The following is a 26,147-nucleotide window of genomic DNA, read 5'->3' as shown; positions in this document are numbered from 1 at the left end:
GCTGCGCAACCCTGTGCGAATTCCCGCAACGCCTGATCTGGCGTGTATGTATATTTATGGTGTGTGTATCTGTGCACCTTGCAGGCTGGGTCGAAACAACAGCTCTCTGGAAGCAGTGGACTATCTCATCAGGAAAATGTCTTCATGTTTGAACATCCAGCACATTCATGCAGAGTACGACCACACCCATGCACACATACACTGTGCTAACTAGTTGCTATTTTTGCATGCACACACAAACTCTCTATTAGGAGATCTATGTGAGTGTTGGGTCATTTTCCACTCACTATCACGCTCTCAACATTTGACTGCAATTTATTGACTGCACACCTCATGCTCTGTTTGGTAGTATCAGCATTTCTGCAGTAAGTAAGCAAGTAATCATTTTTATCCAACTGCTAAACAGTATGTTTTGTTTTTGCAGTGGGAAAAAGGAATTGACAGTAACTTTCTCCAAAAACTCTGACTTGAAAAGGTGAGTTTAATGAGGAAATATAAGCCAGTAATTGACCATACATAGTGTGTCTATGAATAACATCCTCATCAAATGCTGAAATTCTGTCTTATGTATGCATTCCCCTCTGCAGCCATAAAACAACGTCTGAACCAACAATCAGGTAACACTCTTATCAAATGTTGACAACTTTCCAGATCTTTACTAACATTGCCAGTTTCCTTTAAGAACTTTGCTCCTTCTACCTTTGAGTTGCTTGTACCTTGACTTTTTTTGTTTTAACAATCTTGACCAGAAATGGCTTCTGAATCTCTGCTGGACACCAGCTGATTGAATCATTTTAGTTCATGTGCCGATCGATTTGAATTTGGTTCAAATTATGGTTTTCAGTTGTGATGTTTGTTGATATGTTTTAACCTTGCGCTACAATCTGTTCCTCCAGCTTGTTGAACCAGAAATGGAGCAAGCCTGATATGCAAAAACTTGCAAAGTCATTGGCACGCTGCCCCGCCCTGTCTGTCCTGGAGTAAGAAACCCTAAACACACCTCTTCAAATCAACCAATGATACAACATACCAAAACAAACTAATGCAGTACTGAGTATAATAACAACAGCCAGTTATTGACTTATTGTTTTATCCTCTGTCCTGGCTTATCTAAACACATCATCTTAAACTAAAAAAGTAATTCCATGGCAGTAGTTGGTATAAGTTTATTTTGTATGTAAGCCATCACTTGCCTATTTGCCATCAGGGCAGGGTTCACCACAACTGACATTTTGCATGTTATCATCAGACAGTTAGCACTTTAATTTGGCACTGTTAGTCAGAGGGGGAATTCTGTCATTTATAATAGCACCACACATTATTCCACTGATAATACATATAGTATATTTATTCAAATCAAATACTAATGAAGTTTTGTGTGTGCGTACATCCTAGTATGTCTGGAGGCCTTTTGGATGTTGGAACTCTGAGGACGCTGACTCAGTCTTTGCCAAAGTTCAACGTCACCAAAAAGATCATGTAGGACTTCATACCTAACTACCGATCACAAAGCACAAAAGTGACATAAAGTTATATGTATTCTGAATATGACTGATTTTGACTACTAAAATGCCATATTGCTATACTCTATTTTACCTTGCTATCCAAAAAGTGATTAAGTTAATGTGCTATTTAATTTGTAGTGGTTAAGGATAAAAAAAAAAAAAAAAAAGTGTTCAGCATCCATAAGAGTTGAACCGCAGCAGTTTGTTGATGTTCAGATGTCTCTTCTTCTCAGTGCGAATGACATCTGCTCCTCAGTGGAGGGTTTGATGATTCTGACTGCTCTGCTATCCAATTGTCCTTCTGTGGTGGAGCTTCATATCAGGTACAGACACACTTGTAATGTGCATTAGATACTATAAATGCACACATCTTTAAACATACTGTACTAATAAATGCATAAATATCGTTACTCACATCAGACAGGACCGTCATGCCATTCTTCTGCAAGACACATCACCATGTAGAACAATCAGCATTTAAATTGTATTAGTTGGCCTCAATTTTCATTATTTTCATTCTGCATTGTTTTAAAACATTGAGAGCAGTCACAAATACTTATTACTTAATTTAATTCTTTAATAGTGCTGTCACCACTATGTTTTTTAAAAACTGTTTCAGACTACAGAGTCCTGTCCAGATGTCCATAGTGTTTTCTGGAGGGAGAGAAAAACCTCAGAAAAAAATTCTCTGGTATGTATTACATTATTGTCACTGTGTAACTGCTCAGTATTTTCAGAGTTGGACCCAAAAGCAGAACTCAGGCAGGTTAAGTTAAAAGTTCAGTTTTATTCATGGTCAGAAACAGATAAAAGTCAAAACCAAACAGGCAAGGAGGGTAAGGCAAATCTAACCAGTCAGGGGATCAAACAAAGGGACAAAGGGGCAGAAGTCTAAACAGCAGATAGGGATTCATAACGGCAGGAATCAGGCAGGCAGAGATGACAGCTGCTATGCAGGAAGTTAAATGAGACTATATATATATATATAAGATCAGAAGATGGGAAATGGCTGGAATGCAGGGGGAACTGCCAGGCAGGAAGGAGTGGCAGGATCTGAAATGACTGGACAGTTAGAAGCACATAGCAGATAGAAAATGTGGAACTAGAATCAGGTTGTGACACATCCTGTTGCAACGGGATTATTCAGATTGTTTGTAATTCAACTATAGTTAAGAGAAATGGCAGTGATATAGATAGTTTAATGTTTAAAGAATATAACAATACTCTGCTTGGAATAATAATTTGTCTCTCATATTGTTTTTCATTGAAAGTTTAGTTGAAAGTTGAACTATTAAACACAAGATGCCATCTATTTCACCGAATAGTCCATTCTCAGTGTATGTGCACTGGAGGTTTCAAATACTGGACCACGATTGGCTCCAAAACTAGATGTGATGTCACAAATTCCTGCTCATACGTAAAGGTGTTACGCTCAGATTTAAGCTGAGCACAGAGAAAGCTTCCCACTTCAGCAGATGAATGTGTTTTAGTGTCAAACTCTGCGCATACATCAATCTTCAGAGTGAAGCTCGAACATAATATTATATTACTGAATATTAGTATTACTGCTGCTGCTGATGATGATGCTGATGATGATGATGATGATGATGATGATGATGATGATGATGATGATGATGATGATGAAACTGTTGCCTCTGTCAGTCTCAGCTGCTGTGGTCTGCTATCTACTCATCTGGATGGAGTGTGGAGGAGCTTGGGAACCTCCTCTGATCTCACTCTGCTGGAGTAAGATAATCAAAAACCACTTGCATGCTAAAAGAGGATCACTGATAACATTTAGTAGTTGTAATGATATAGTGATCATCTATATGCACACTATGCTGAAATCAGTTTATACAGTATGGTTATAATGACTTGTTTAACCTAGCCAATGTACCTCATTAGCAATCATCATGTGTCTGCATAAGTAAATTCAGATGTGACTACACATTATAATGCAATGTTATTTTTATATCTTTTGCACTGTCTATATTTTCTGCACCCGCAGTTTACTTTAAGGGATATTTTTGAGGGTTGTAAGTATGTAAGAGGTACTTATCCATAGTCAGTGTATTACCTACAGTAGATGGCAGTTGAAACGCCCCCAGGTTGGAAAAACAGGCAGGAAGTACCAGCATGCAAGCTAAGCAATGTACTGCTGTCGACGGGGGCAGCAACAAAACGTATTTTAGCCACCTAGAAAAAGGGCCCACCTAAAATCAATATCAGTTTAAGTGTATGCTATATTTAGAATATTTTCACTGCTTTACTTTGAATTAATTGTTTTTGTCAATGGAGTCTGGGGGCTTTGGAGAGCATAGACAACGGCTTCAGTTCCCCGTTGAAAAGGGCTGTCTGACGGCAAGATGAAGCGGTGAAAATATTCTACATATAGCATATACTTTATTGATTTTTTTAGCTGGGCCTTTCTTTTAGGTTGCCAAAATACGTTTTGCTGCTGCCCCCGTCCACAGCAGTACATTGCTTTACTCCTTTGCCGGTACTCCTGTCTGTTTCTCCAAACTGGGGGCGTGCCGACCACCATCTTCTGTAGTAATACACTGACTATGGATAAATATCTCATACAACTCCACTTCATAAAAATCCGAACTATCCCTTTAAGTGTTTCTTTTATTTTGGCAGCTATTAATATTGTACTCTTTCTTGTCTCTGACATTATTTTAATCCCACTTTCTTGTCTATCAGTCTGTCCAGTAACTGTTTAGGCAAGAAAGGTCTGATTAAACTGTTGGACGTCCTGCCTCGCCTCAGAAACCTGCAGGAAGTAAAGTAAGACGCACACACAAATTGATGACAAAAGATACATACAAAACAATTAAAACAATATCAGAAACCTATACTGGTGTTCTTTATAGCAAACCCCCAACATAAGGTTGCGTGATATGCATTTTATAAGAATGAGTGACTTTTATTGAGATAGGAGGATGTGTTTTAAATGAAAGATGAGACTCTGTTGTGTTACCCAGAACTGATCTAATCTGGTTATTTGGCAAAAGCAGGACTGTTATTTTATCACCAAACAGGTTCCAAACATAATGTGTCAGCGCTGGCAGCTACTGAGTTTACCTTAGGGCATTATTTGATATGAATGGCTTATTTAGAGCTAAATTATGTCGTTCCCCCTGGCTCATTGTTTTTGTGTGTGTTTTTCAGTGCCAGTAACAATGGGATTGGCATGGAAGGAGTGGTGATGCTGGCTGGTGCTTTGTGCTCCCTTGACAACTTAACACAAATTCACATCAGGTAGTCTTTGTTGTACATTTTAGGCATTTAATGATTTTATTAGAGCAACAACAGAGTGAGCACCTGTTTCACTAATGTGGCGAGCTGCCAGCTGGACAAATGCTGCTTCACGGCTCATTTTTGTCTGTTTACAAAATACAAGTTTATATGCCGTAGAAATTTGCATAGAAATGAATTATTATGAGAGACGTGGTCTTTAATTGTAAACTGGTGTTAAAATGTGCAGATGGTTAATGTGATGTTGTCCTGTTTGGTTTTACAGTGATGGAGACGGAGAGCAGGTGATCCTGAGGTTCTGCCCTGATAAAAGGTTGAAAAGCTGCATCTGTGAAATCCTCCACACATCTGGATACCACTGTCTCCTTTATCATGTTTCAGCTACTAAACTAATTCTTTGCTTTTTTTTTAGGGATAACAAACAGCAGCTAAAGATGTTCAGGTACAGTAAACTGATAAAGAATGTGAGAAAAAATACACATTTTACTTTCTTAAAATACCATATAAAGTCATTACTTAAAAAGAAGAAATTAAAAGAGGATCCTCTTTAATGTTGTAGGCTAAACATCAGCAGCCTCCTGCCAGCCAATGTAACCACACTCTGTAGACGATTGGTCCAGTGTAGCTCCCATTTGGAGTTAGAGTAAGTCTGATTATTGTATATCCACACATTATCATTTCATGATTATGACTGAACACTGGTAGACATTAATATACTTTAATGTTGCGTCAGTTTGTCTCACAGCTCATTGACAGACAAGGCTATCGAGAATCTGCTGAAGGTCCTGCCGAAGATGACATCACTGCAGAGACTCAAGTAAGACGTACACACATGCATGAATTAAGTATTGTGGATGGGTCTGTGTGTGAGTAAAGATTTCTGTAGTTGTATCCAGTTTTTGTTTTATCATGTGAAACTTAAATAATTGCTGTTGGGGATATTAATTGTCAGTAGCACAACACTTAACAGTGGAGCAGTAGCTGGCAATGAAATTCTTGTTCTTAGGCTTCCTCAATCATCAATTACCACCTTCTCATTTAACTTAAATCAGCCCTTTACTCTTCTTCTTTAGTGTCAGCCACAGCATCACATCCACAACTGGAGCACTGATGTTGGTCAGATGTTTGACTGCCAGTCAGCGAGTCACATCAGTGGAGCTCAGGTACGTTTTGTCAGTCTGTTCTGTCGTGGCTACAATTAATGGGAGTAATTAAATATTAAATATGTCACTACAATAATTCTATTTTTTTCTGTCATTTATTGATATCTGTCACTGCTAATGTTTTTGTTAAGTACTGCTTCAAACTCTTTTTCAGGCCTCAGACTGAATCCTTCATCCATTTTGACAGTGTGAAAGCAGAACAAGCCAGCTGCAGGTCTGTGATCAACAACTGACATTTTTTTGAGTGCACTGTTTGCTGATATAACTACAAGCACGTGGTGGATGTTTGCTTTTCAGTTGTCCAAACATTCATTGTACATACGGTATATACAATCTAGCTTCTTCTAGTTTCTCTTTCAGTCTGACTGCCAGTGTATGTGGTTCAGTATAAAATGATCATAAAACTCTGCCAGCACTGGTAGAAAGTGCTGTCTACCACAACTGAAGATGGAACTCTGCAGCAATAGGAGAGAACATTCTCCCTATTTTTTTTAAATAATATATATATATACATATATATATATATATATATATATATGTATATATATATACATATATATATATTTTGGTGTGAGTGTCACCAAAAAGAAGAAATTATCAGAAGAAAAACTGGACGTAATTGATTATGATGCACGTGAATTATATAGAGGAAAATAACTCTGGATTCAGCTATTAGTGAATTTTACAACTTTTAGGACATAATGATTTAAATGAGGGCTATTTAAGTGTTCGTACGGGGAAGTTGATTTACCTCGGGAAAAAAATGTCTCTTTATGCCACAGATTCATTGCCGTTTTCAGTCCAAAAGCAGCAGTGCTGTTGTCAAAAAAGCACCGGAGTTTTGTCTCTTTGCTTCTGTACTCTTTGCCATAACTGTCTGTGACTTCCTGTCTTAATGCCATGATGTAGTGTCTTTCTGTCTCTCTGTCTGACTGACTGCATGCACACAGGTTAACTCATTGTAGCCTGAACGGTGACAACTTGGAGAGACTGCTCGAGATCCTACAGCAGGGTCCTCAACTGTCTCACCTGGAGTATGTGCCATACACAAACCCAGTCTTACTCATACATTAGCAAGCAACCATGTACTGAGCATACATACCGGTACCAGTGCTTGCAATGGATGCTGAGTTATTCTTTTTTTTGACTGCAGTTTATCAAGGAACCAACTGGAAGATGAAGGAGTGAAGCGTGTTGTGGATTCTCTACAAAAGCTTAAAATCACCAGCTGTGTAAAGTAAGATACATTTTGTGAAATATTGATTATTACCATTTTCAGTTCTATATTCATTTTTACCCGCTGTATAAAAAACAAAACTATGGAGCCCCCCTAGACCCCTAGGAGAAAATGTTATTAATTCGTTCACTCACAAATGACTTCATAGTGCTCTTCCTCCAATCATTCCTACAACAAATGTCATCCACAGAATGTAGTTAGAGTATGACGGTAACAGATATTGGGTTAAATATCAAATAACACTTTTCTGGTCTTTAATGTGGCTTCATCCACAGTTTGAGCAACAATGGTCTGACCCAGCTGGGGCTGTTGGATGTGGCCAGCACACTGTGTACCTGTAACAACGTCTCTGCTGTAGAAGTCAGGTAAGTCTGTGCATTGTTGACATGAGTGAACTAAGGGCCAAGAAAAGAGAAAGCAATTAAATAAATTGTTGTAAGCATGAAAAACTGTAAGAATTAACAGAGTATTCATCCCTGTCTGTCTCTTTGCCCATGGACTCAACTTTCTGATGTCTGCTGGTAGTTTGGGAGCAGAGGAGAGGTGTCTCATCTGGTTTACACAATATGAAGGTTGTGTAAAAACGCTGAGGTAGGACAAGAATCCAAAATTACAATAGTACAAGTAACTTGCATTCAGTCATTATGCAGAGGCTTTCCGTTTGATTCTTAAATTAAAGGGATAATTCTGATTTTTTTGAAGTGGGGTTGTATGAGGTACTTATCCATAGTCCGTGTATTACCTACAGTATATGGCAGTCGACACATCCCCAGTTTGGAGTACCAGCACGGAAGCAAAGCAATGTACTGCTGTGGAAGGCGGCAGCCGCAAAACGTAGTTTAGCCACCTAAAAAAAATCCAAATCAATTTAAGTGTATGCTATATTTAGATAATTTTACCTTGCCGTCAGACAGCCCTTTCCAACTGAAGCTGTTATCTATGCTCTCTTCGAAGCCACCAGACTCCATTGACAAAAATAGTAATTTTACTTTGATAGTGGCTTCAGTTCCCCGTCAGAAAATATTCCTAATACAGCACACTACAGTACACTTCAACTGATACTGACTTTTTTTAGGTGGGCCTTTCTTTTAGGTGCCTAAAATACATTTTGCTGCTGCCCCTCTTTCCTTCTCAAAACTGGGGTGTGTGCTGACCACCATCTACTGTAGGTAATACACTGACTATGGATAAGTACCTCATACAACCCCACTTCAAAAAATCCGAACTATCCCTTTAACCTTAACCAAACGTGCCCCTTTAATGTGTGGAGCACAATGTATGAGGTGTTCCTTATCTAATACCCCATTTAACAGAACTCATCACTATGGCTTAAAATAACTATACAGATTTTTCTGTGAAATTTCTAGACAGTTTGAACCTGATATTTCAGCACGAGATACATCAGAGGTATCAGGTTTCTTTCTTTCTTTCTTTCTTGTCTGACAAGGTAGTTTAAAGGTTTCACTGCACATTGCATTCATCAGTTTGGCAATATTTTAAAAGAGTTGAGTTATTCTTTGTTTGTTCTCTCCCCTCCTATCTTTTCTGCCTCTGTGCCAGTGTCAGAGAGAGTAGTTTGGAACGTGACCATCTGGCCAGATTAGCGGACATCGTGTCTGACTGTCCAAGTCTGACCAAACTGGAGTAAGTACACCTCCATCTTCAGACCTTTTTATACTGTAACTCTCATCATCATATGAAAAGCTTCTCTATGACTTCAACTTTTGAGGAATTTCCCCGCTGTGGGACTAATAAAGGATTATCTTATTTTATCTTATTTAGGAAAACAGACGTTGTGTTTTTTTTAAATAGAAATGTAAGTGCTTAAATGAAAAAATTATTTGTCTTTTGAAACCCATTTCAAAAACCCTATCCTTAACTCCTGAAGAATTAACATTTCAAACAAGGTATAAACAGGTTTATTTTTGATTCAACAGACTGGGGAAATGTTTGTTTTTTTATCATTATTGATGTTTTTTTTAATGTGAGTATATAAATATAAATTATCTGAAGGACATCTACTGATTAAAGTGTCTAAAGTTGTTCAGTGTTAATTTTTTACTCTGTGGTTGGTCCACAGGTTCAGGAACAACTTGCTGCAGTCAGATTGGATTGAAGACTTTGTGAAGCAGTTAAACAGCAGTCAGAGAGGATTCAGTGTCAGGTAAGAAGGAATACAGTAGATGTAGCCTGTGTGGGAACATTATGACATAGCTTGATTCCTCCACTTCAACACTAGTGACTTATTAATAACCTGAGAGCAAGTTGTGTCAGTTTTACCTCTGTAATTTTGAAGCAGTGATGGGGGAGAACTTTTAGCTTTGCTTTTTCTCAGCATGCAATCCATATTGTATTTTAATCTTGGCTAAACACATCTCTGTGTTTCTGTCCAAACAGTTAAACGAACTGGTGTTGAACTACTGAATTCTATTGTTGAAATACTGAGCTGTATCAGAGTCTCTCTTTCTTGTCAGTATTGAGGAAGATTGGATCAGATCTGAGGAAGCTGTTAGTTTGTTGTGTCGCTGTCTCTGTGATCTCAGCAGCAACATACACACTATCAGGTCAGATACGCAACTGCATGAGAGTAAACACATGTTGGCAGACTGTACACTCTTTGTAATGAATCCAGACTGTATATATAGATGGACGACGCGTCTCTACTTCGTCCCAATGTACAAAAGTGAAGCCAAAATATCCTTAATACGGGAGCTGCAATCTTGAGATTTTCACGCCATTTGGAGCCAGAGTCTGGGCAGTAGTGATCGGGGGGCTGGAGCCGCGGTAGCTGAACTAAACATAACATCTCTATATCTACATTTATGATCAAATTGACACATGTTCTATTACATAGACTTGTAACTGTTATGGAAAGTTAAAGTTACATCTCTTCTCTCGTACAATTCCCGAGCCTCCGGCTGCACAACTACTTCACTCAGAGTAGCTATCAATCCCGATGTCCCATCCCCTTTTCATAGCATCAAATAACTAATTAAAAAACAAACTAATCAGAAAAATGAACATCAAAAATTCATCAGCGTGTAAAATATACCTAAAATGACATAAGCCATCTTTGCGAAAAATGTATGTACTCTGTACTATTAGTTTGGCCCATGTCCCATTCGCTAATAGAGGGGGCAGGATTTATGTCCTATACTGCAGCCAGCCACCAGGGGGCGATCAAGATGTTTTGGCTTCACTTTTGGGGAGCTGTCACTTCGTCCATTTTATATACAGTCTATGGGTATAACACATATTTAAACATATTCAAACTTGCTGTAGAATGTCCCACATCACCATAGGTGTGTTGTGATGTGTAAGTAGCTTTTGCATTTACTTTGCAGGGTTCACCATACCACGCTACACCTGTCTTTGATGAAGTCCACTGAACTGACCTCAGTCAGGTAATATATTTGTGTTGCATGTTTAAATTAAAGTCCCCCTCCACTCGGATATTTGTTTAGCTTTTTGTTCCTTCACTTGAATGTTGAATGAATGGTGTATGTGCCGAGTTTGACACCATAACACCATCTTTTGAAGTGGGAATGTTTATGTGTACTTAACTTAAATCTGAGTTTAAAGCAGCAGGATTTTATGAAATCACAACTAGTTATGAAGCCAGTCATATGATGTGGAAACTTGAATTCTCCAGTGCACAAACACAGAGAATTCAGAGAAGTAGGAGACATCTTGCAAAGTTCTGGATATATTATATAGCATTTTTGGTTCATGTGTTCTTGTGTTTTCAGTGATAACGCTGAAGATCTGACTCCATCAATGGCCACAGAAAAAATCGGGTACTTTTGTCCTTTAAATGCACTACACTAAACATTGGATAGCAAAGTTAATACCGTGAAGTGATGCACAACTTCATCACAGTCCCACTGTTCTACTGGCATAATATCAACTCAATCAATTGCCTTCCGGAAATATAAATAAAGTTGGCCATTATCGAGCCAGTGTTCGTAGTTTTGTAAATTGTGTCTTATGAAACAAAATGCTTGCAGATGTTGCACTTGACAGAAAACAAGATATGTATTGTTTCAAAGGCTTGTGAATTCACTGGAGACCAAAATGTTTTGGGGTATAGAAAAGAGCCTAACTGTATCGTTAATAATCTCTCCTCTCCTCTCCTCTCCTCTCCTCTCCTCTCCTCTCCTCTCCTCTCCTCTCCTCTCCTCTCCTCTCCTCTCCTCTCCTCTCCTCTCTTCTCCTCTCCTCTCCTCTCCTCTCCTCTCCTCTCCTCTCCTCTCCTCTCCTCTCTTCTCCTCCTCCCCTCCCCTCCCCTCCTCTCCTCTCCTCTTCTCTCCTCAAGCCTCGTGGACTGTGCAGTCGAGGGGTATCAGCTTGCATCTATGAAGAGCATCATCCCGAGGTGTCCTTTACTGACAGAGCTTGAGTTAGTACTCTCTATATATCTATAATATGCACATGGCAGTGTGCAAGAGAAGAAACAAAGACAAAATAGATCCTGATTGTTCTTATTATTCACAGTTTTTCCCACAACAGCCTGGATATAGAGGGAGCTGAGTTTCTCTGTTCTGTTCTGCCCTCGCTGCCAAATCTCACTTCTCTCAGGTGAGAGCTTTTATTCACATTTGACACTTTCACTAATGTCTGTATTAAAGTTCCAGCATGACAAGCAGCTGCTTTTGTCTTCTGCAGTATTGGTTCCAAAGAGGCTTGTGTGACTGTGGTTGAGAAGCTCTCAGAGGCCTTGTTGCAGGCTAAAGCCGTTCAACGCCTGAAGTGAGCATCACATACACAAGCACATTTTATGACTTGTCTGGAGCATTTTCATTTTGAAAAAAGAAAAAAAACAAAACTCAAGCACTGTATGACATGGTTGAAGTGGATAATCAGCACAATTTTCTTTTTATGTTTATGAATTTAAATGAAATCTTAATTTTTCCCAGTCTGTCAGGTCATGTGATTGGTGACACAGCAGCCCGCATTATGACCAAAATGATGCCCCGCCTAAGATCACTCAAGTGAGCATTTAACATTCATCACAATAATATTTCTGTAGAAGTGTGCGTTATATTCATTGATCAATCGTTACCATGTAAAAGAAATAAAGCGCTTATAATGTGGAACTTACTCATGGGATTGTGTTAATTTTTTTCAACAATCTCATACAGTATATGAACGTTAGATAATGGGTGCATTCCAACACTCATACTACTGTACCATACTATTTAGTATGCCAGAAAAAGCTTGAGAATGTCCCATTCAAGGTTTATGTTAGCATCAAGTGTAGTTGTCCGGCAGATTAAATGATCAACGGCCAAAATGTCTGTTGGGAAATATGCCAAATAAATAAACATATTAATTAATAGCATATTAAATAGCCTAATGTTGTACAATATGTTGCCAAGACAACTGAAATATAAACTTGTATTGTACAAAAATGCCTTTGCTTCGCTGTGCTTCTAATTCAAGACACTTTTTGTCAAATTCAGTGACTATCTCCTCCCGGTCCACTGGCTGTCTGCTTTGTGTGTGCACTAAAAAAAGCGGTTCCCCACACACAGCCAGCTGACTGTATAAATGCGAAACAAACAAAGTGGCTCAGACCGATCCATTATAATGATGATATAAATAATGATTACATCTATGTTTCTACAATACATTTTTTCTCACAATGTTTCGGTAAGGTATTAATAATTATTTATATGTCAACGTTATGAATGAAGCTTCATCCCTGTGAGCCACACAACTCTATTTTGAATTTGACAAACGCAGAATTCGGACAGACCAGCCTATTATTTTATTTTTTTAGACTGCATCTTCATTTAACTTAATTGACGTTATGTAAAACGTAGGTTATTATATGGCTATTTAAAACATAAGTCTGGTAGTTGTTCTATATGGCCGTCATTCTGGAATATTAACAGCCGTATTGGCCGTCAAAAAAAAAAAAGTACCGTAAACCCTGGTCCCAATACATATAGTATGTCAAATCCGGTACGCCATAAACACCATAATGTCCTACTGCACCTGGTCGCATTTTTGCAGTATGTAAGCCAGCATGCTTTCGCAATACACGCGATCCTCTGTGCAGCAGAACATATGTCACATCGACTGAGCCGCCGAGAGAGCACAGCCTGATGACAGCTCATTGACACACAACACATTAAAAAGTTATCGGATATATGAGCAAAAGGTCAAAGTTCAAAGCGCAATGTTATGGCGAAGTAGTCCCAGTTGTATGCATACTGCATGCAACAGTACAAACTTTGTAAGGGCAGCTGCAGTACACCCCTAAAAGTAAAATGACAAACTATACGATTTGGAATGCAGCCTGTGTCACCATTGGATTTGTCTTCTCTAGTCTGTCTCATTGTGAGTGGTCAGCGGCTGGAGGTCTGCGGCTCGTCGAAGCGCTAGGAGAGTGTGTCAGTCTGGAAGGCCTTTGGTAAGACACGCACATGCATATGAATAAATATGTGTACAAACATGTCTGAGTACAGATAGAGTGGCTTCTATAAGGTCTTGAAGTTCAAAGTAAGTCTCTTTCTGTGTATGCGTCTCTGTGTTTAATGTGTATATTTATGTGTGTTTCTGTGCACCCCCCCCAAGTCTGGACTCCTTGAAGCTGAATGAGGAGAGCATGGTGTGCCTGGCACAGGCACTAAGGAATATCAACTCTATACGCAGCCTCAAGTAAGAAACACCATCTGCCTGCTCTCTACTGTAGCAGTCTCATTAGAACTGACCTTTACAAGTAATTTTAATGGCTAATCTAATATAATGCTGCCTGTTTATAGCTTGTCATTATGTAGTTGTAAGTATTTTCATTTATTAAGTGGAGCTAAGCCAGGCATGCTATTTCAGGTAGACATCTTTATATCTAGTGCGACGGTCATATGGATACACTTAACTCACACATATCCAGTGCCACTCCAGTAATCTGGTCTATTTATGATTTGCTCACACAGTAACTGCCAAAGCCGCTGCTTACTCTAACTGCTCACATTGCAGCCACCGTTGCTGCAGCTCGTCATACCAGCTTGTCGTCGGCTCCACATGAACGCACATAAGTGTGATCCCACAATCCCCCCCCTTCCTCTGGGGGAAATTTACCATTCCCAGTTCTGTCATAGTGCTAAGTTGTAAACTGTAGCTCATTGATGAGCCGCAAGGTCAGAACTTAGACTGCAGATGGCGATGCTGTTTATACAGCGTTTGAATACATGTCATACTTACATGGATATAAATCCTCCTCACATGAGAGATATGCATGAGTTTCCGAGTGCATATCAACAATCAACAATTACCCTGAGGATTTGATGATTGCTTGGTTGAACAGTAAATTTGACCCTTTGTGCACTGTGTGTGTGTGTGTGTGTGTGTGTGCCAGGCTGAATAAGATTGCAGCAATGGGACCATCAGAAGAAAACAGTGTGCTAGAGCTTCTAGCTGCTATGGAGGGACTCACACAAACAGAGGAGATAGAGTGAGCACACATTCATTCACCTCATTTAAGTCTGTCATAAAAGAAAGGTTGTCATCAGTGATGTTGGATGTGTCCTTTCTCTTGTTGTGTCAGGTTGGAGGGCTGGAGGATGGCTGATAGAGGAATAGAACAGCTGATCAGACTCCTTCCTATCTGGACGGAGCTCAGGAAGATCAGGTAGGCAGGAAGGTCATATTGTCAAAGAGAGGGTAGATTAACCCCATGATAGGGACTTACAGTACTGTGGCCTTTTATCAACAGTGTCACGTTTCAAAAACCTTTGAATGCCCGTCTTGTCTGTATGACACTGTGTATGTTCAGATTATTCTAATTAAATATATATATATATATATATATATATATATATACATACATACAGACAGACGTGGACAAAATTGTTGGTACCCTTCCATTAAAGAAAGAAAAACCCACAATGGTCACTGAAATAACTTGAAACTGACAAAAGTAATAATAAATAAAAATGTACTGAAAATTAACTAATGAAAATCAGACATTGCTTTTGAATTGTGGTTCAACAGAATAATTTTAGAAAACAAACTAATGAAACTGGCCTGGACAAAAATGATGGTACCCTTAACTTAATAATTTGTTGCACAACCTTTTGAGGCAATCACTGCAATCAAGCGATTTCTGTAACTCTCAATGAGACTTCTGCACCTGTCGACAGGTATTTTGGCCCACTCCTCGTGAGCAAACTGCTCCAGCTGTCTCAGGTTTGAAGGGTGCCTTCTCCGAATGCATGTTTCAGCTCCTTCCACAGATGTTCAATAGGATTTAGATCAGGGCTCATAGAAGGCCACTTCAGAATAGTCCAATGTTTTGTTCTTAGCCATTCTTGGGTGTTTTTAGCTGTGTTTTGGGTCATTATCCTGTTTGAGGACCCATGACCTGCAACTGAGACCGAGCTTTCTGACACTGGGCAGCACATTTCGCTCCAGAATGCCTTGATAGTCTTGAGATTTCATTGCACCCTGCACAGATTCAAGACACCCTGTGCCCGATGCAGCAAAGCAGCCCCATAACATAACCTAGCCTCCTCCATGTTTCACATTAGGTACAGTGTTCTTTTCTTTGGATGCTTCATCTCTTCGTCTGTGAACATAGAGCTGATGTGACTTGCCAAAAAGCCCCAGTTTTGTCTCATCTGTCCAAAGGACATTCTCTCAGAAGCTTTGTGGCTTGTCAATATGCATTTTGGAAAATTCCAGTCTCGCTTTTTTATGATTTGGTGTCCTCCTGGGTCGTCTTCCATTAAGTCCACTTTGGCTCAAACAGCGACGGATGGTGCGATCTGACACTGATGTACCTTGACCTTGGAGTTCACCTCTAATCTCTTTGGAAGTTGTTCTGGGCTCTTTGGTTACCATTCGTATTATCCGTCTCTTCAATTTGTCATCAATGTTCCTCTATGCGGCCACGTCCAGGGAGGTTGGCTACAGTCCCATGGACCTTAAACTTCTGAATAATATGTGCAGCTGTAGTCACAGGAACATCAAGCTGCTTGGAGATGGTCTTATAGCCTTTACCTTTAACATGAAGGTCTATAATGTTCTTTCTAATCTCCTGAGACAACTCTCTCCTCAGCTTTCTGTGGTCCATGTTCAGTGTGGTACACACCATGATACCAAACAGCACAGTGACTACTTTTCACCCTTTAAATAGGCAGACTGACTGATTAAAAGTTTGAAGACACCTGTGATGCTATTTACAGGACACACCTTAGTTTAATATGTCCCTATGGTCACATTATTTTACATCTTTTCTAGGGGTACCATCATTTTTGTCCAGGCCAGTTTCATTAGTTTGTTTTTTAAACTGATTCTTTTGAGCCACAATTCAAAAACAATATCTGATTTTCATTAGTTCATTTTCAGTAAATTTTTATTTATTATTACTTTTGTCAGTTTCAAGTTATTTCAGTGACCATTGTGGGTTTTTCTTTCTTTAACGGAAGGGTACCAACAATTTTTTCCACGTGTGTACATCATTTGTTATATTATAATCCTGCAGATAATTATTATATGGCTCTTGATGACTGCAGAGCCGTTGTTAAGTTGTTGAAAAAGTTTCTTGGATCACGTGAGCACACTTTGCTCGGTGTCTTGTGTAAACTATTCACGCAGCGGTTATACTAGAGACAAGTAGGGCTGCACGATTTTGAGAAAATATCTAATTTTGATTATTTTGACTGATATTTCAATTGTGATATGATTTGCAATATTAGTTATTAATAATATTATTATTAATATGTTTTTTATTTTTTTATTTTTACATCATTATTCTTATTTTCATTGAAAAACATATCGAAATGATTATTGTGTGATTTTTGCGGGGATCTGTACCAAACATATGTTTTCTTAAGCCTGTAGAATATGATTTTGTAAGCCAAGACATCTCTGCAGCACCACAATATTTAATTTAAAATGGTATTTTGACACACACTTTGCCTTTAACAAATACTGCGACTTGAACATTTTAGTAGGCCATGTTACAATTTATATTCAATTTTGATTAATTGTGCAGGCCGAGAGACACGACATGATATCCCTCCTAACATACCGGCCATTTTATTAACTGTCATGACCTACTTTATGGGGACCAGCTGCTTCCATTGAAATCTACTATATAAATAAACTTGCCCTGCCTGTATAATGTGTTATGGTTACAAATTGCTTCATGGCTCCTGATAAACATTGAGGAACATCGAGCGCCGCCCAGTGGTAGTATCAGAGAAGACACTGTGGCAGCTGCCTGTGCATTCTGCCTCCTGCCTATTTATAGAGACACTACTTGTTTTACATTTAATGTTTTGTATGTGTCCGTCTTCCAGCCTATCAAAGAACCTTATCAGCGACCAATCAGGAGACATGCTATTGGAGGCTTTGAACAGCTGTAGTCACCTGGAAGAGCTCAAGTAAGGACATGCTTTTTTATGTAAATGCTTTTTTGGAAAACCAATGAAACACCCTGTCAGAGGTGAAAGTTCTGTCATACATTCATCCACATTTGCTCTGCTTGTACGCAATCAGTGTGCCCCAGGCTCCTTTTTTTCCACTTGGAGGTTTGCTATCCTGGAAATAATCCATATAAACTGTTTAGCTGTATTACTTATTATTGTATTATTTGCATCATGTATATTTTAGTTAAAGAGAATAATAGAAATTAAATACTTTTGCATGTTTGTATCCGTACAGAATGACAACATGTGGTTGTGTTTTCTTCCAGTCTGTCTAGCAACAGTCTCGGTGATCTCACTGCTGCCAGGATGGCCCTCGTTCTACCGTCACTGACACATATCACTTTGTTGGAGTAAGTCACACACACACACATTACATTTTTTTATGGACATTTATTGCGTTTGTCAGACTTGTCCTGAGGTTTATGTCCTTTATGCACGTGTGTGTGTCTTTTCTAGTATGTCAGATAACAGGATTGGACATGAAGGGGCGGTGAGCCTGTCCAAAGCAATAATGTTCATGAAGAACCTCACCAAGATCCAGTAAGACTCATAAGCTTCTCCTACGTTTTTGGAAATCACAACCCTGATGGATGACTAGATTTGTTGATTATTAGCTTCACAGTTGTGATAATATGTTTCTTGTTCTTGTATGGTCTGGCAGTCTGACCTCTGTTGGGACTTCAGAGCTGTGTGCTGTAGCTGCCAGTCTGTCCAACTGTCCCCTCATACAGGATGTGGGGTAAGACTAAAAATTATCATATAATACATTGTAAGTAATACTGTATAATGATGAAGACAAATATCACAGGTGCCGCTTCAGTATCTCTTTAAAGGTTCGCAAAACATGCATGAGCGTGTTATGTGTAGTTTACCGGCATCCAATAACATGGGATCCTGTGTTGAAGTTAAAATGTTCAAACACATTCCACTTGCATTTATGTAATCTACAGAGGCAGCAAAGTAAATCAACAGGATTTCAGCAAGTGTTTACCTTGAGTTCAACTGGTGCGCGTTGACATACACATTTGCACTATTGACCCCTATTGAATTGAGTTGACAGTGATGGCCTCGTAGGGGGCGGTTACACTGCACAGTGCCAAATAAAGAAGGCTATTGTTTTAGCAACAACAGTTTCACACATTAGCTGTGTCTTTTAAACCATTTTTGTTTTTAGATCCAGAGTGGTAGCTAGTATTTACATGGCATTACTTAGCATTATCTCTTAGCATTACTGCCTAGAATCACAACAATGTGACAGCATTTCACTCCGCCACTCTCTGGTGTGACGGAGCTCAAAACCAGCTATAAACTACCTACATGTCATATACAGTGCCAAGAAACAATAAGGCCCTGTTCACACCTGGCATTAGAATGCGTCTCCACATGCGTATAGATTGACCACTTGTGATCCGATCTCACTTCCCCGCTCTCTATGTGAATAAACACGTATTAAACACATGGCTAATACAGCTGACGTTGTGGCTTAATATTACATGAATGTCAGTAATATCTTACATATTCGTGTAAGAATTTGGGTACATTTTATTATGTCACATAATCTAAAGGGATTTGAAGCCAGGAATGACCATTCTGAAACCTTACTTTTCTTATGTCTAAGTCATTTTTCACTGTGTTTAGGGGCATTTCCGTGTTACATCTCCTAAGTTCTATTTAGCATCAGATGACTGACAGCAGTTTTTCTCAGTGAGTAATAGTTGTTCAGGTCCAGGGGCAGCAAAATGATAACAAATCATGGAGATCGCTACTCCATTCTTCACTTTAAGGATGATGTTATGATAGGCTATTCGTTTGTTTTGCTTTATTAACAAGTGTCAGGTGTTTCTGCAACAAAATATAGTCTTTAGTTTCAAGTTTTCACAGTGACATAATAGAACATTCAGGTTGCCAATTTGATATGTACAATGTTATCAATTTATTTAAAGGGAGAGTCATGCTTTCCTCCATGGTGCCCCTCCATGAGCACCATTGTCGCCCTATATCTTCCTTATTGCTGAAACATAAATCACCTCAGTGACTTTGACATATTTAAACAGGTCTTGAACTGTAACCCAAGGGTTCTCTTCCACCTTTTTAAATCTTATTTTGCCATCTTGCCTCATCTGAAGTACTCTGAAAGCACATCAGACCACATTGTATGGATGAATTATGCATAAATGTAGGTAATTCCAAAGCCTTCACTTTCTTGGCACTGTATATGGGACATAAACAAGATCAATTCTGATTTCAAATGTGAGTTTTGTCAGCCCTGATCTAAATGTTGAGAGGGATTGATTGTTTTTCTAAATACTATACTGCTGTGTTGTTTCTCTGTTTCTAGTCTGGGATGGAACACTTGTGGTGATAAAGTGGCAGAGGAGCTGGCCAGAGTTATGCCTCTCTGTCAGAAGCTGACCAGAATAGAGTGAGTTTGTGAACACACACAATTTACTGTTTTATTTCAGTAAGATTTCAGGTGTTATTTTTAGTTTTAGTTTTCAGTTTAAGATTTAGTTTTGCTGCAATCCTCTTATAGCCGTACCATTTCTTTATTCATTTAGGTTGGTTTGGGTATCGAAGTAAATTTCTTCTACTTTGTTTATTTTTTGTCTTCACTGCAATCAATAAAATGTGCTCCTGTGGGTTTAGATTTAGTTTAAATTTAGTTCCTCCTTTAGTTGACTTGCTTGTCCCCCACCCACTCACACTTGAAGGGAATAAAATGGCATGTATGTTCAGTATGTTTTTATTTCTCCCAGTCTGGAGTCAAACACTGTGAGTGTCTCTGGAGCGGAGGCCCTGGTTAGAGCCCTGCAGTCGTGTCCTGCTCTGCAGCTCATCAGGTAAACTTGCTGTCATGGTGTCTCTCAGGCAAGGTTTGGCTCACACAGGCACCTGTAGATTTTGTTTATCACCTTCACTATCTGCTGATAGCACACTGAATACCTCTTCTGTTACTTTGCTTTTTTTCACTACAATTTATGTCTTGTTAATGCCCGTTATATGTTTCAAATCAGCTATATTTGTTTTATATATAAACCCAAACCCAAAACTGCATGGGATTATCATAAAGTGGGCATGTTTGTAAAAGGGAGACTCGTGGGTACCCATAGAACCCATTTTCATTCACATATATTGAGGTCAGAGGTCAAGGGACCCCTTTGAAAATGGCCATGCCAGTTTTTCCTCGCCAAAATTTAGCATAAGTTTAGAGTGTTATCTAGCCTCCTTCCTGACAAGCTAGTATGACATGGTTGGTACCAATGGATTCCTTAGAGGTTTTCTGTTTCATAGCCTGCTACAACCTTAAAATTGCAAGTTGCGTTAATGCTGAGTGGTGTTAAAACAAATTTAATGCGTTATTATCGCGTCAACTTTGACAGCCCTAATGTATATTATAGGAGTGTGTCCGCCAAGGACTTGCTCTCTACATTTTAAGATCAGGAAGTGGTTATCCAAGCAAGATGAGCAATCATTGCAGTCCACAAGGGACACCTCATTAAAATGTTGTGTATATAAATATATATGTAGGGACACATATACATATACTGTATATACACACACACACATAAACATATACAGTATATATTTAAATACTGAGAATATAAAATGTTCCACCACCACTGTGCTTTTCAGGCTGTGGAGGAACAACATCTCCTCCAGTGAGGCCCAAACGCTCAGTCTGAGGGACAGGAGGCTGAATTTTTCATCCACCTAATGTGATCTGCATTGTTGGGCGGTGGAGAAGTAACATTCCAGTTCATGAGAATCTGCAGAGGTGAATCACTGCTACAGTGTTCAAATGTGTTTCCCTGCAGTATTACCATCAGGAAAGCATGAGGGTTAATCTTACAGCAAATGATTAAGATCCCCATGTAACTTTTGTGTTTAAAAACCCTTAATCAGTTGTGTATGTGATGACTGCAGCAGCTGGTGTCTCTAATAGTATGAAGGGTTAAAAGACCACTATGTGGTCTACTATAGGGGAGAACTTTCATCCCTTTTAGCATTTCCCTAAAATGCCTATAATGTTTAGAGTTTGTATAGAGAAGTACAAAGTAGTGATTAAGTACAGAAAAGGAAAAAAAACAAACATCAATTTTTGAGACAATTTGAATGTATGACTATGAACTTATTGGCCTCTAGTTTCACGACGGTAAACTGGCGCAATCAGCTGACAGCGTGACGGTCACACAATGTCCCTTTTGTCATGTGTGTTATGAATATAAGACCTGAGTCTTTAACCAGTGCATCACCACGTGTGACAGACAACTGGCAGAACAATGCCATAAACTCACTGTTCAGTAACTGTAACAGAAAGTGTTGCTACATCATTATGTTAAAGGACCAGTATGAATACAATGGGGACCACAGAGAAATACAGAAAGCTACGTCGGGAATATTAAAAATGATTAAAATAAGCATCAAGAATGTCCTTACAGCAACTAAATTAATCACTAAAATAAAATTGTGAGTCAGTAAACCTAAAGGTCCCAATAGGGATATTATAGGAATATTATACAGGGCTGAAAATGATAGAAATAAGTGAACTAGAGCTCTGGAATTTCACATCATTTAATTGATATAGCCATTTTAATAGTTTTTCCCAGCACTACTTGTTTCTAATCAAACTCACAAAAACACCAAACCCATGCTCTGTAAAACTGCGATGAGGTTAACAATATCCCTATCTGAGATAGCCGGTGGAGGGACAACCCACAAAGCTTATTATTTTGGATCAGCCCCGTCCATTCAGTGTGGTTAATGCCAGCTTTGCGCACACTATCCCTGTTCTTTCTGCTATCCCACACCGCCATGAACCTAGAGGTCATGATGTAAAGGATTGCTTGGCTTCCAGTAAGTTTCAAGCTAATAACTTAAATGTACTATGAATGCACACTCTGATATACTGAGAAACTTTGCACTGTAAAGTGTTTACAATAATAGAGGCCACATTCGTGAAAACACAATAAATCATAAACTCATAGTAAAGGAGGAGTTGAAAGGGAGGATCCCCTCTCTGTTATCTGCTCTTACAGTCATTCTAGGTTGTGGTCTCTATCCAATCTGCGTATTTATTTCTGCTGTTATGGAAAGTTATTTAGTTATATTGTAATTCAAACAGTTTCAGTTTTTTACACAAGTGAATAATAGATGATAATAATTAGATTGAACAAGTGTGAAACACTGTGAGAATAACAGATTGCATTCTCACCACTGTCGTCTCTCGAGTTTCTTGTTGTGTTGATAATGTTGTAATGATGCTTTCGTTCTGAGACAAATGCACCTTATTTCCTTCCCCATTCCTTTATGTGTTGTTGTCTAGCTTTTCCAGATCATTCAGTTTTATTATGATTTCTACAAGGACACTGGATTTTAAGTTGCACAGACCAAAATGTTATGTGGTACTGTAGTTGATATTTAAAAAGTGGTTTTGGCTTTTTAAGGTTTGTGATCAGGTTGACAAAATACCTCTACCCTTGACATTAATTCAGTTTGACTTGCACTGAGATGGCTATTTTGATTAAAAAAAGACTACATTGAGTGTTCTTTCTTAACAACTCGCCAGTAAACTTGGTTTTAATCATTTTTTTTCTGTTATCTCAAAGACAATATGTTAACATAGTACAAGCACAACCCAATTTCCAAATGCTCTCATAATCATGTTTACATAACTAAGAGTTGATTATTAATTCTTAAATATTTTGCTGTTGTTTTTTTTTTTAGTTAAGTTGACGTGTCAATATAACCTAGTTTCAGTACGTAAGTATTTTTCGTCCTATGCCTTGCACCAAGTGTGTTTTATGACCCACTCTTATTTAATCCTGACTAATGTCAACAGGAGCAGTTGATATGACAGCTGTGCCTGTCATTGAGGAAATTTGGCCAGACACAGTCACAGGACTCTCGTTCGTTTATGTTGATCTGGCACTCCCTTGTGGTTTAAGACCGGTGGTGCAAATGTGGTGCACTTTCTGCTCCTCTCCTGTGTTAAAACTGAAGTAGGCGAGATTGGAGCAAATATGATTAATAAAAGTTATTTTTATAAAACGGTCGCTATATCCTGACAGTAGTACATGAAACAGGTAACCTGAAAAAAATCATGTGCCTCCTAAGGGCATCTGCAAGATTTCACAGACCGGAGGTAAACAAGCAGTAGAGCTGATCTGAGGTCTGCTGTCCAGCTGCCTTCTATGAGAGCCGACTGTCAATCACTCGCGAACTTCGACCAAACAGTCAAACTGGCAGCGCTGATCAAATATAAATCAATATTATGTTACGTTAATGCCTATTTCTCACCTCAAATGTTTTCAGAATAATACTGTAGTGCACGGTTTAGCTGTAAAATGAGAAAGTTTGTGACGCCATTGTGAAATTTGGTGAAGGAATGCCATGTTGCGGTCACATGACCAGAGCACAGCCAATAGGAACGCTCTCTCTCTGAAATTATTTTTTAAAGCCTGAAAACAGAGCCATGAGGAGGAGCAGAAGTCTAGTTATCTTTCAGAACACTTGAATTACAATATGCTGAAAGGTTATTATGGAATTAATTAATAACACCCAGAGTAACCCTTAGGTTTCATAACAATACATTAATACTGTTGTCCTCATCATTGTCTTTAGACAATAGTGCATTAACACTGTACACATGTTTTCCTTATGTCCATATGAATAATCTGTGTTTGTTGTGTGTAACGTGCAGTGGTGGAATGTAACTAAGTACATCTACTCAAGTACTGTACAATTTTAGGTACTTGTGCTCCATTACATGTCAGAGTGAAATATTGTACTTTTTATTCCATACATTTATTTGACAGCTATAGTTGCTAGTTACTTTTAGGTTAAGGTTTTAAATACAACATATGTGATCAATTTATAATCCATTGTTACGGATAAAACTACTCAACTGTAGGCTAAATAAAGTAGCTTCATCTCCACCAGCATCAAACATGAACAGTAATCCATCAGTAATAATATAGCCTAACACTAAGAGGCGCCATTCTGCATCATAACGAGTATTTGCATTTGTTTGTGTACATTTTGATGTTAATTCTAAATATCTTAATACTTTTTCCACCACTGATAAAGTATGGAGGACGGAACCTCCGTGACAGCCCCCTTATTTGCATAATGAGGCAGAAATGTATAAAGAAAAGAATACATAAATAAATATGTAAATAAATAAGGGGTGAAATTCAAAGGGAACATTTTGCATAAATACATTTAAAAATGAACATAAAATAATGAAGAAATAAATGTAAAAATAAATAACTAAATAAAATAAATATATTTAAAATGTAATGATATTAATACTAATTAAGACATAAATAAATAAAAAGGGAAAATCAAACAAAAGTAAATAAAAAAAGGATATTATACAAAGATAAATAAATAAAGAAACAAATTAAAACAGAAAATAGAAATTTATGTCACATTTTATCAATGAATTAATGGCTAGATTTATTTTTTATATTATTTTTGCTACATTAAAATTACCTATTTATTCATTTATCGGGTCATTTATTTATTGATTCATTTATTTTGGATTTTGGCAGATTCCGTCCTCCATACACCAGCTCCAGCATCAAACATGAACAGTAATTCATCCGTAATAATAATCCAATATGTAAAAATATAACACTAAGAGGCACCATTCTGCTGCATAACGAGTATTTGCATTTGTTTGTGTACATTTTGATGTTAATACTAAATATCTTAATACTAAGGAAGACTAAAGAAAAGAATACAGAAATAAATATGTAAATAAATAAGGGGTGAAATGCAAGAGGGAACATTTTGCATAAATACATTTAAAAATAAACATAAAATAATTAAGAAATAAATGCAAAAATAAATAACTAAATAAAAAATAAATGCAAAAATAAATAAATATATTTAAAATTGAATCATATTAATATTAATTAATAAATAAATAAATAGTAAATAAAAAAGGGATATTATACAAAGATAAATAAATAAATAATTGCATTTGTTTGTTTGTTAATACTACACTACTTTTACTTAAGTAAAATATCTTAATACTTCTACCACTGCAATGTGTTGAACCTGTATCAACCACAAGAGGTTGCCAGGGGAACAATAGATTTTCCATATTTATTTTGAGTCTGCTGATCATTAAAAAAACCACACAATTAGTTACGAAAGGGAAAATTTTGCATAAATACATTTAAAAATAAACATAAAATAATTAAGAAATAAATTTAAAAAATAAATAACTTAATAAAAAATAAATGCAATAAATAAATAAATGCAAAAATAGATAAATATATTTAAAATGTAATAATATTAATTAATACATAAATAAATAATGAAAAATAATGAAAACTCGGGTCGTTATACCTGTATCAACCACAAGAGGTTGCCAGGGAACAATAGATTTTCCATATTTATTTATTAAAAAAACATGCATATATGAGTTGTGAGACAAAAACAAAAAAAAAGACATATCTGGTCTGGTTGTACTTTTTAAAAAAAACATTAAACACTTGAAAAGGAAGCTCTCTGCATCATTTTATTTTGTAAG

The 26,147-nt window shown here is 37.8% G+C and overlaps 1 protein-coding gene across 3 annotated transcripts in view; it reads left to right on the top strand.

Annotated features, from left to right (window-relative positions):
* The window catches only part of nlrc5 (NLR family, CARD domain containing 5), a 44,718-nt gene extending 21,574 nt beyond the window's left edge, over positions 1-23,144 (top strand). For 2 of the 3 annotated variants that reach the window (XM_074632088.1, XM_074632087.1), the window contains exons 16-55: positions 85-174; positions 425-475; positions 588-617; positions 897-980; positions 1,396-1,479; positions 1,739-1,828; positions 2,125-2,196; positions 3,168-3,251; positions 4,212-4,295; positions 4,680-4,769; positions 5,032-5,079; positions 5,179-5,208; positions 5,326-5,409; positions 5,500-5,583; positions 5,840-5,929; positions 6,084-6,143; positions 6,880-6,963; positions 7,083-7,166; positions 7,442-7,531; positions 7,692-7,757; positions 8,727-8,810; positions 9,247-9,330; positions 9,641-9,730; positions 10,511-10,570; positions 10,916-10,963; positions 11,482-11,565; positions 11,661-11,744; positions 11,832-11,915; positions 12,083-12,157; positions 13,501-13,584; positions 13,749-13,832; positions 14,530-14,625; positions 14,719-14,802; positions 17,477-17,560; positions 17,872-17,955; positions 18,062-18,145; positions 18,267-18,344; positions 19,944-20,027; positions 20,362-20,445; positions 21,239-23,144. In XM_074632088.1, the coding sequence (XP_074488189.1) occupies positions 85-174; positions 425-475; positions 588-617; positions 897-980; positions 1,396-1,479; positions 1,739-1,828; positions 2,125-2,196; positions 3,168-3,251; positions 4,212-4,295; positions 4,680-4,769; positions 5,032-5,079; positions 5,179-5,208; positions 5,326-5,409; positions 5,500-5,583; positions 5,840-5,929; positions 6,084-6,143; positions 6,880-6,963; positions 7,083-7,166; positions 7,442-7,531; positions 7,692-7,757; positions 8,727-8,810; positions 9,247-9,330; positions 9,641-9,730; positions 10,511-10,570; positions 10,916-10,963; positions 11,482-11,565; positions 11,661-11,744; positions 11,832-11,915; positions 12,083-12,157; positions 13,501-13,584; positions 13,749-13,832; positions 14,530-14,625; positions 14,719-14,802; positions 17,477-17,560; positions 17,872-17,955; positions 18,062-18,145; positions 18,267-18,344; positions 19,944-20,027; positions 20,362-20,445; positions 21,239-21,320 (3,100 nt within the window). In that variant the 3' untranslated portion in view covers positions 21,321-23,144. Of the gene's footprint in view, positions 1-84; positions 175-424; positions 476-587; positions 618-896; positions 981-1,395; positions 1,480-1,738; positions 1,829-2,124; positions 2,197-3,167; positions 3,252-4,211; positions 4,296-4,679; positions 4,770-5,031; positions 5,080-5,178; positions 5,209-5,325; positions 5,410-5,499; positions 5,584-5,839; positions 5,930-6,083; positions 6,144-6,879; positions 6,964-7,082; positions 7,167-7,441; positions 7,532-7,691; positions 7,758-8,726; positions 8,811-9,246; positions 9,331-9,640; positions 9,731-10,510; positions 10,571-10,915; positions 10,964-11,481; positions 11,566-11,660; positions 11,745-11,831; positions 11,916-12,082; positions 12,158-13,500; positions 13,585-13,748; positions 13,833-14,529; positions 14,626-14,718; positions 14,803-17,476; positions 17,565-17,871; positions 17,956-18,061; positions 18,146-18,266; positions 18,345-19,943; positions 20,028-20,361; positions 20,446-21,238 lie in introns of those variants that run through there. The other variant, XM_074632089.1, reaches the window with a different exon arrangement.
* Positions 23,145-26,147: the final 3,003 nt, after the last annotated feature.

The sequence above is a fragment of the Sebastes fasciatus genome, chromosome 4 (genome assembly GCF_043250625.1).
Source record: "Sebastes fasciatus isolate fSebFas1 chromosome 4, fSebFas1.pri, whole genome shotgun sequence".
Taxonomy (NCBI): domain Eukaryota; kingdom Metazoa; phylum Chordata; class Actinopteri; order Perciformes; family Sebastidae; genus Sebastes; species Sebastes fasciatus.
This window is presented reverse-complemented; position numbering and strand designations above follow the sequence as displayed.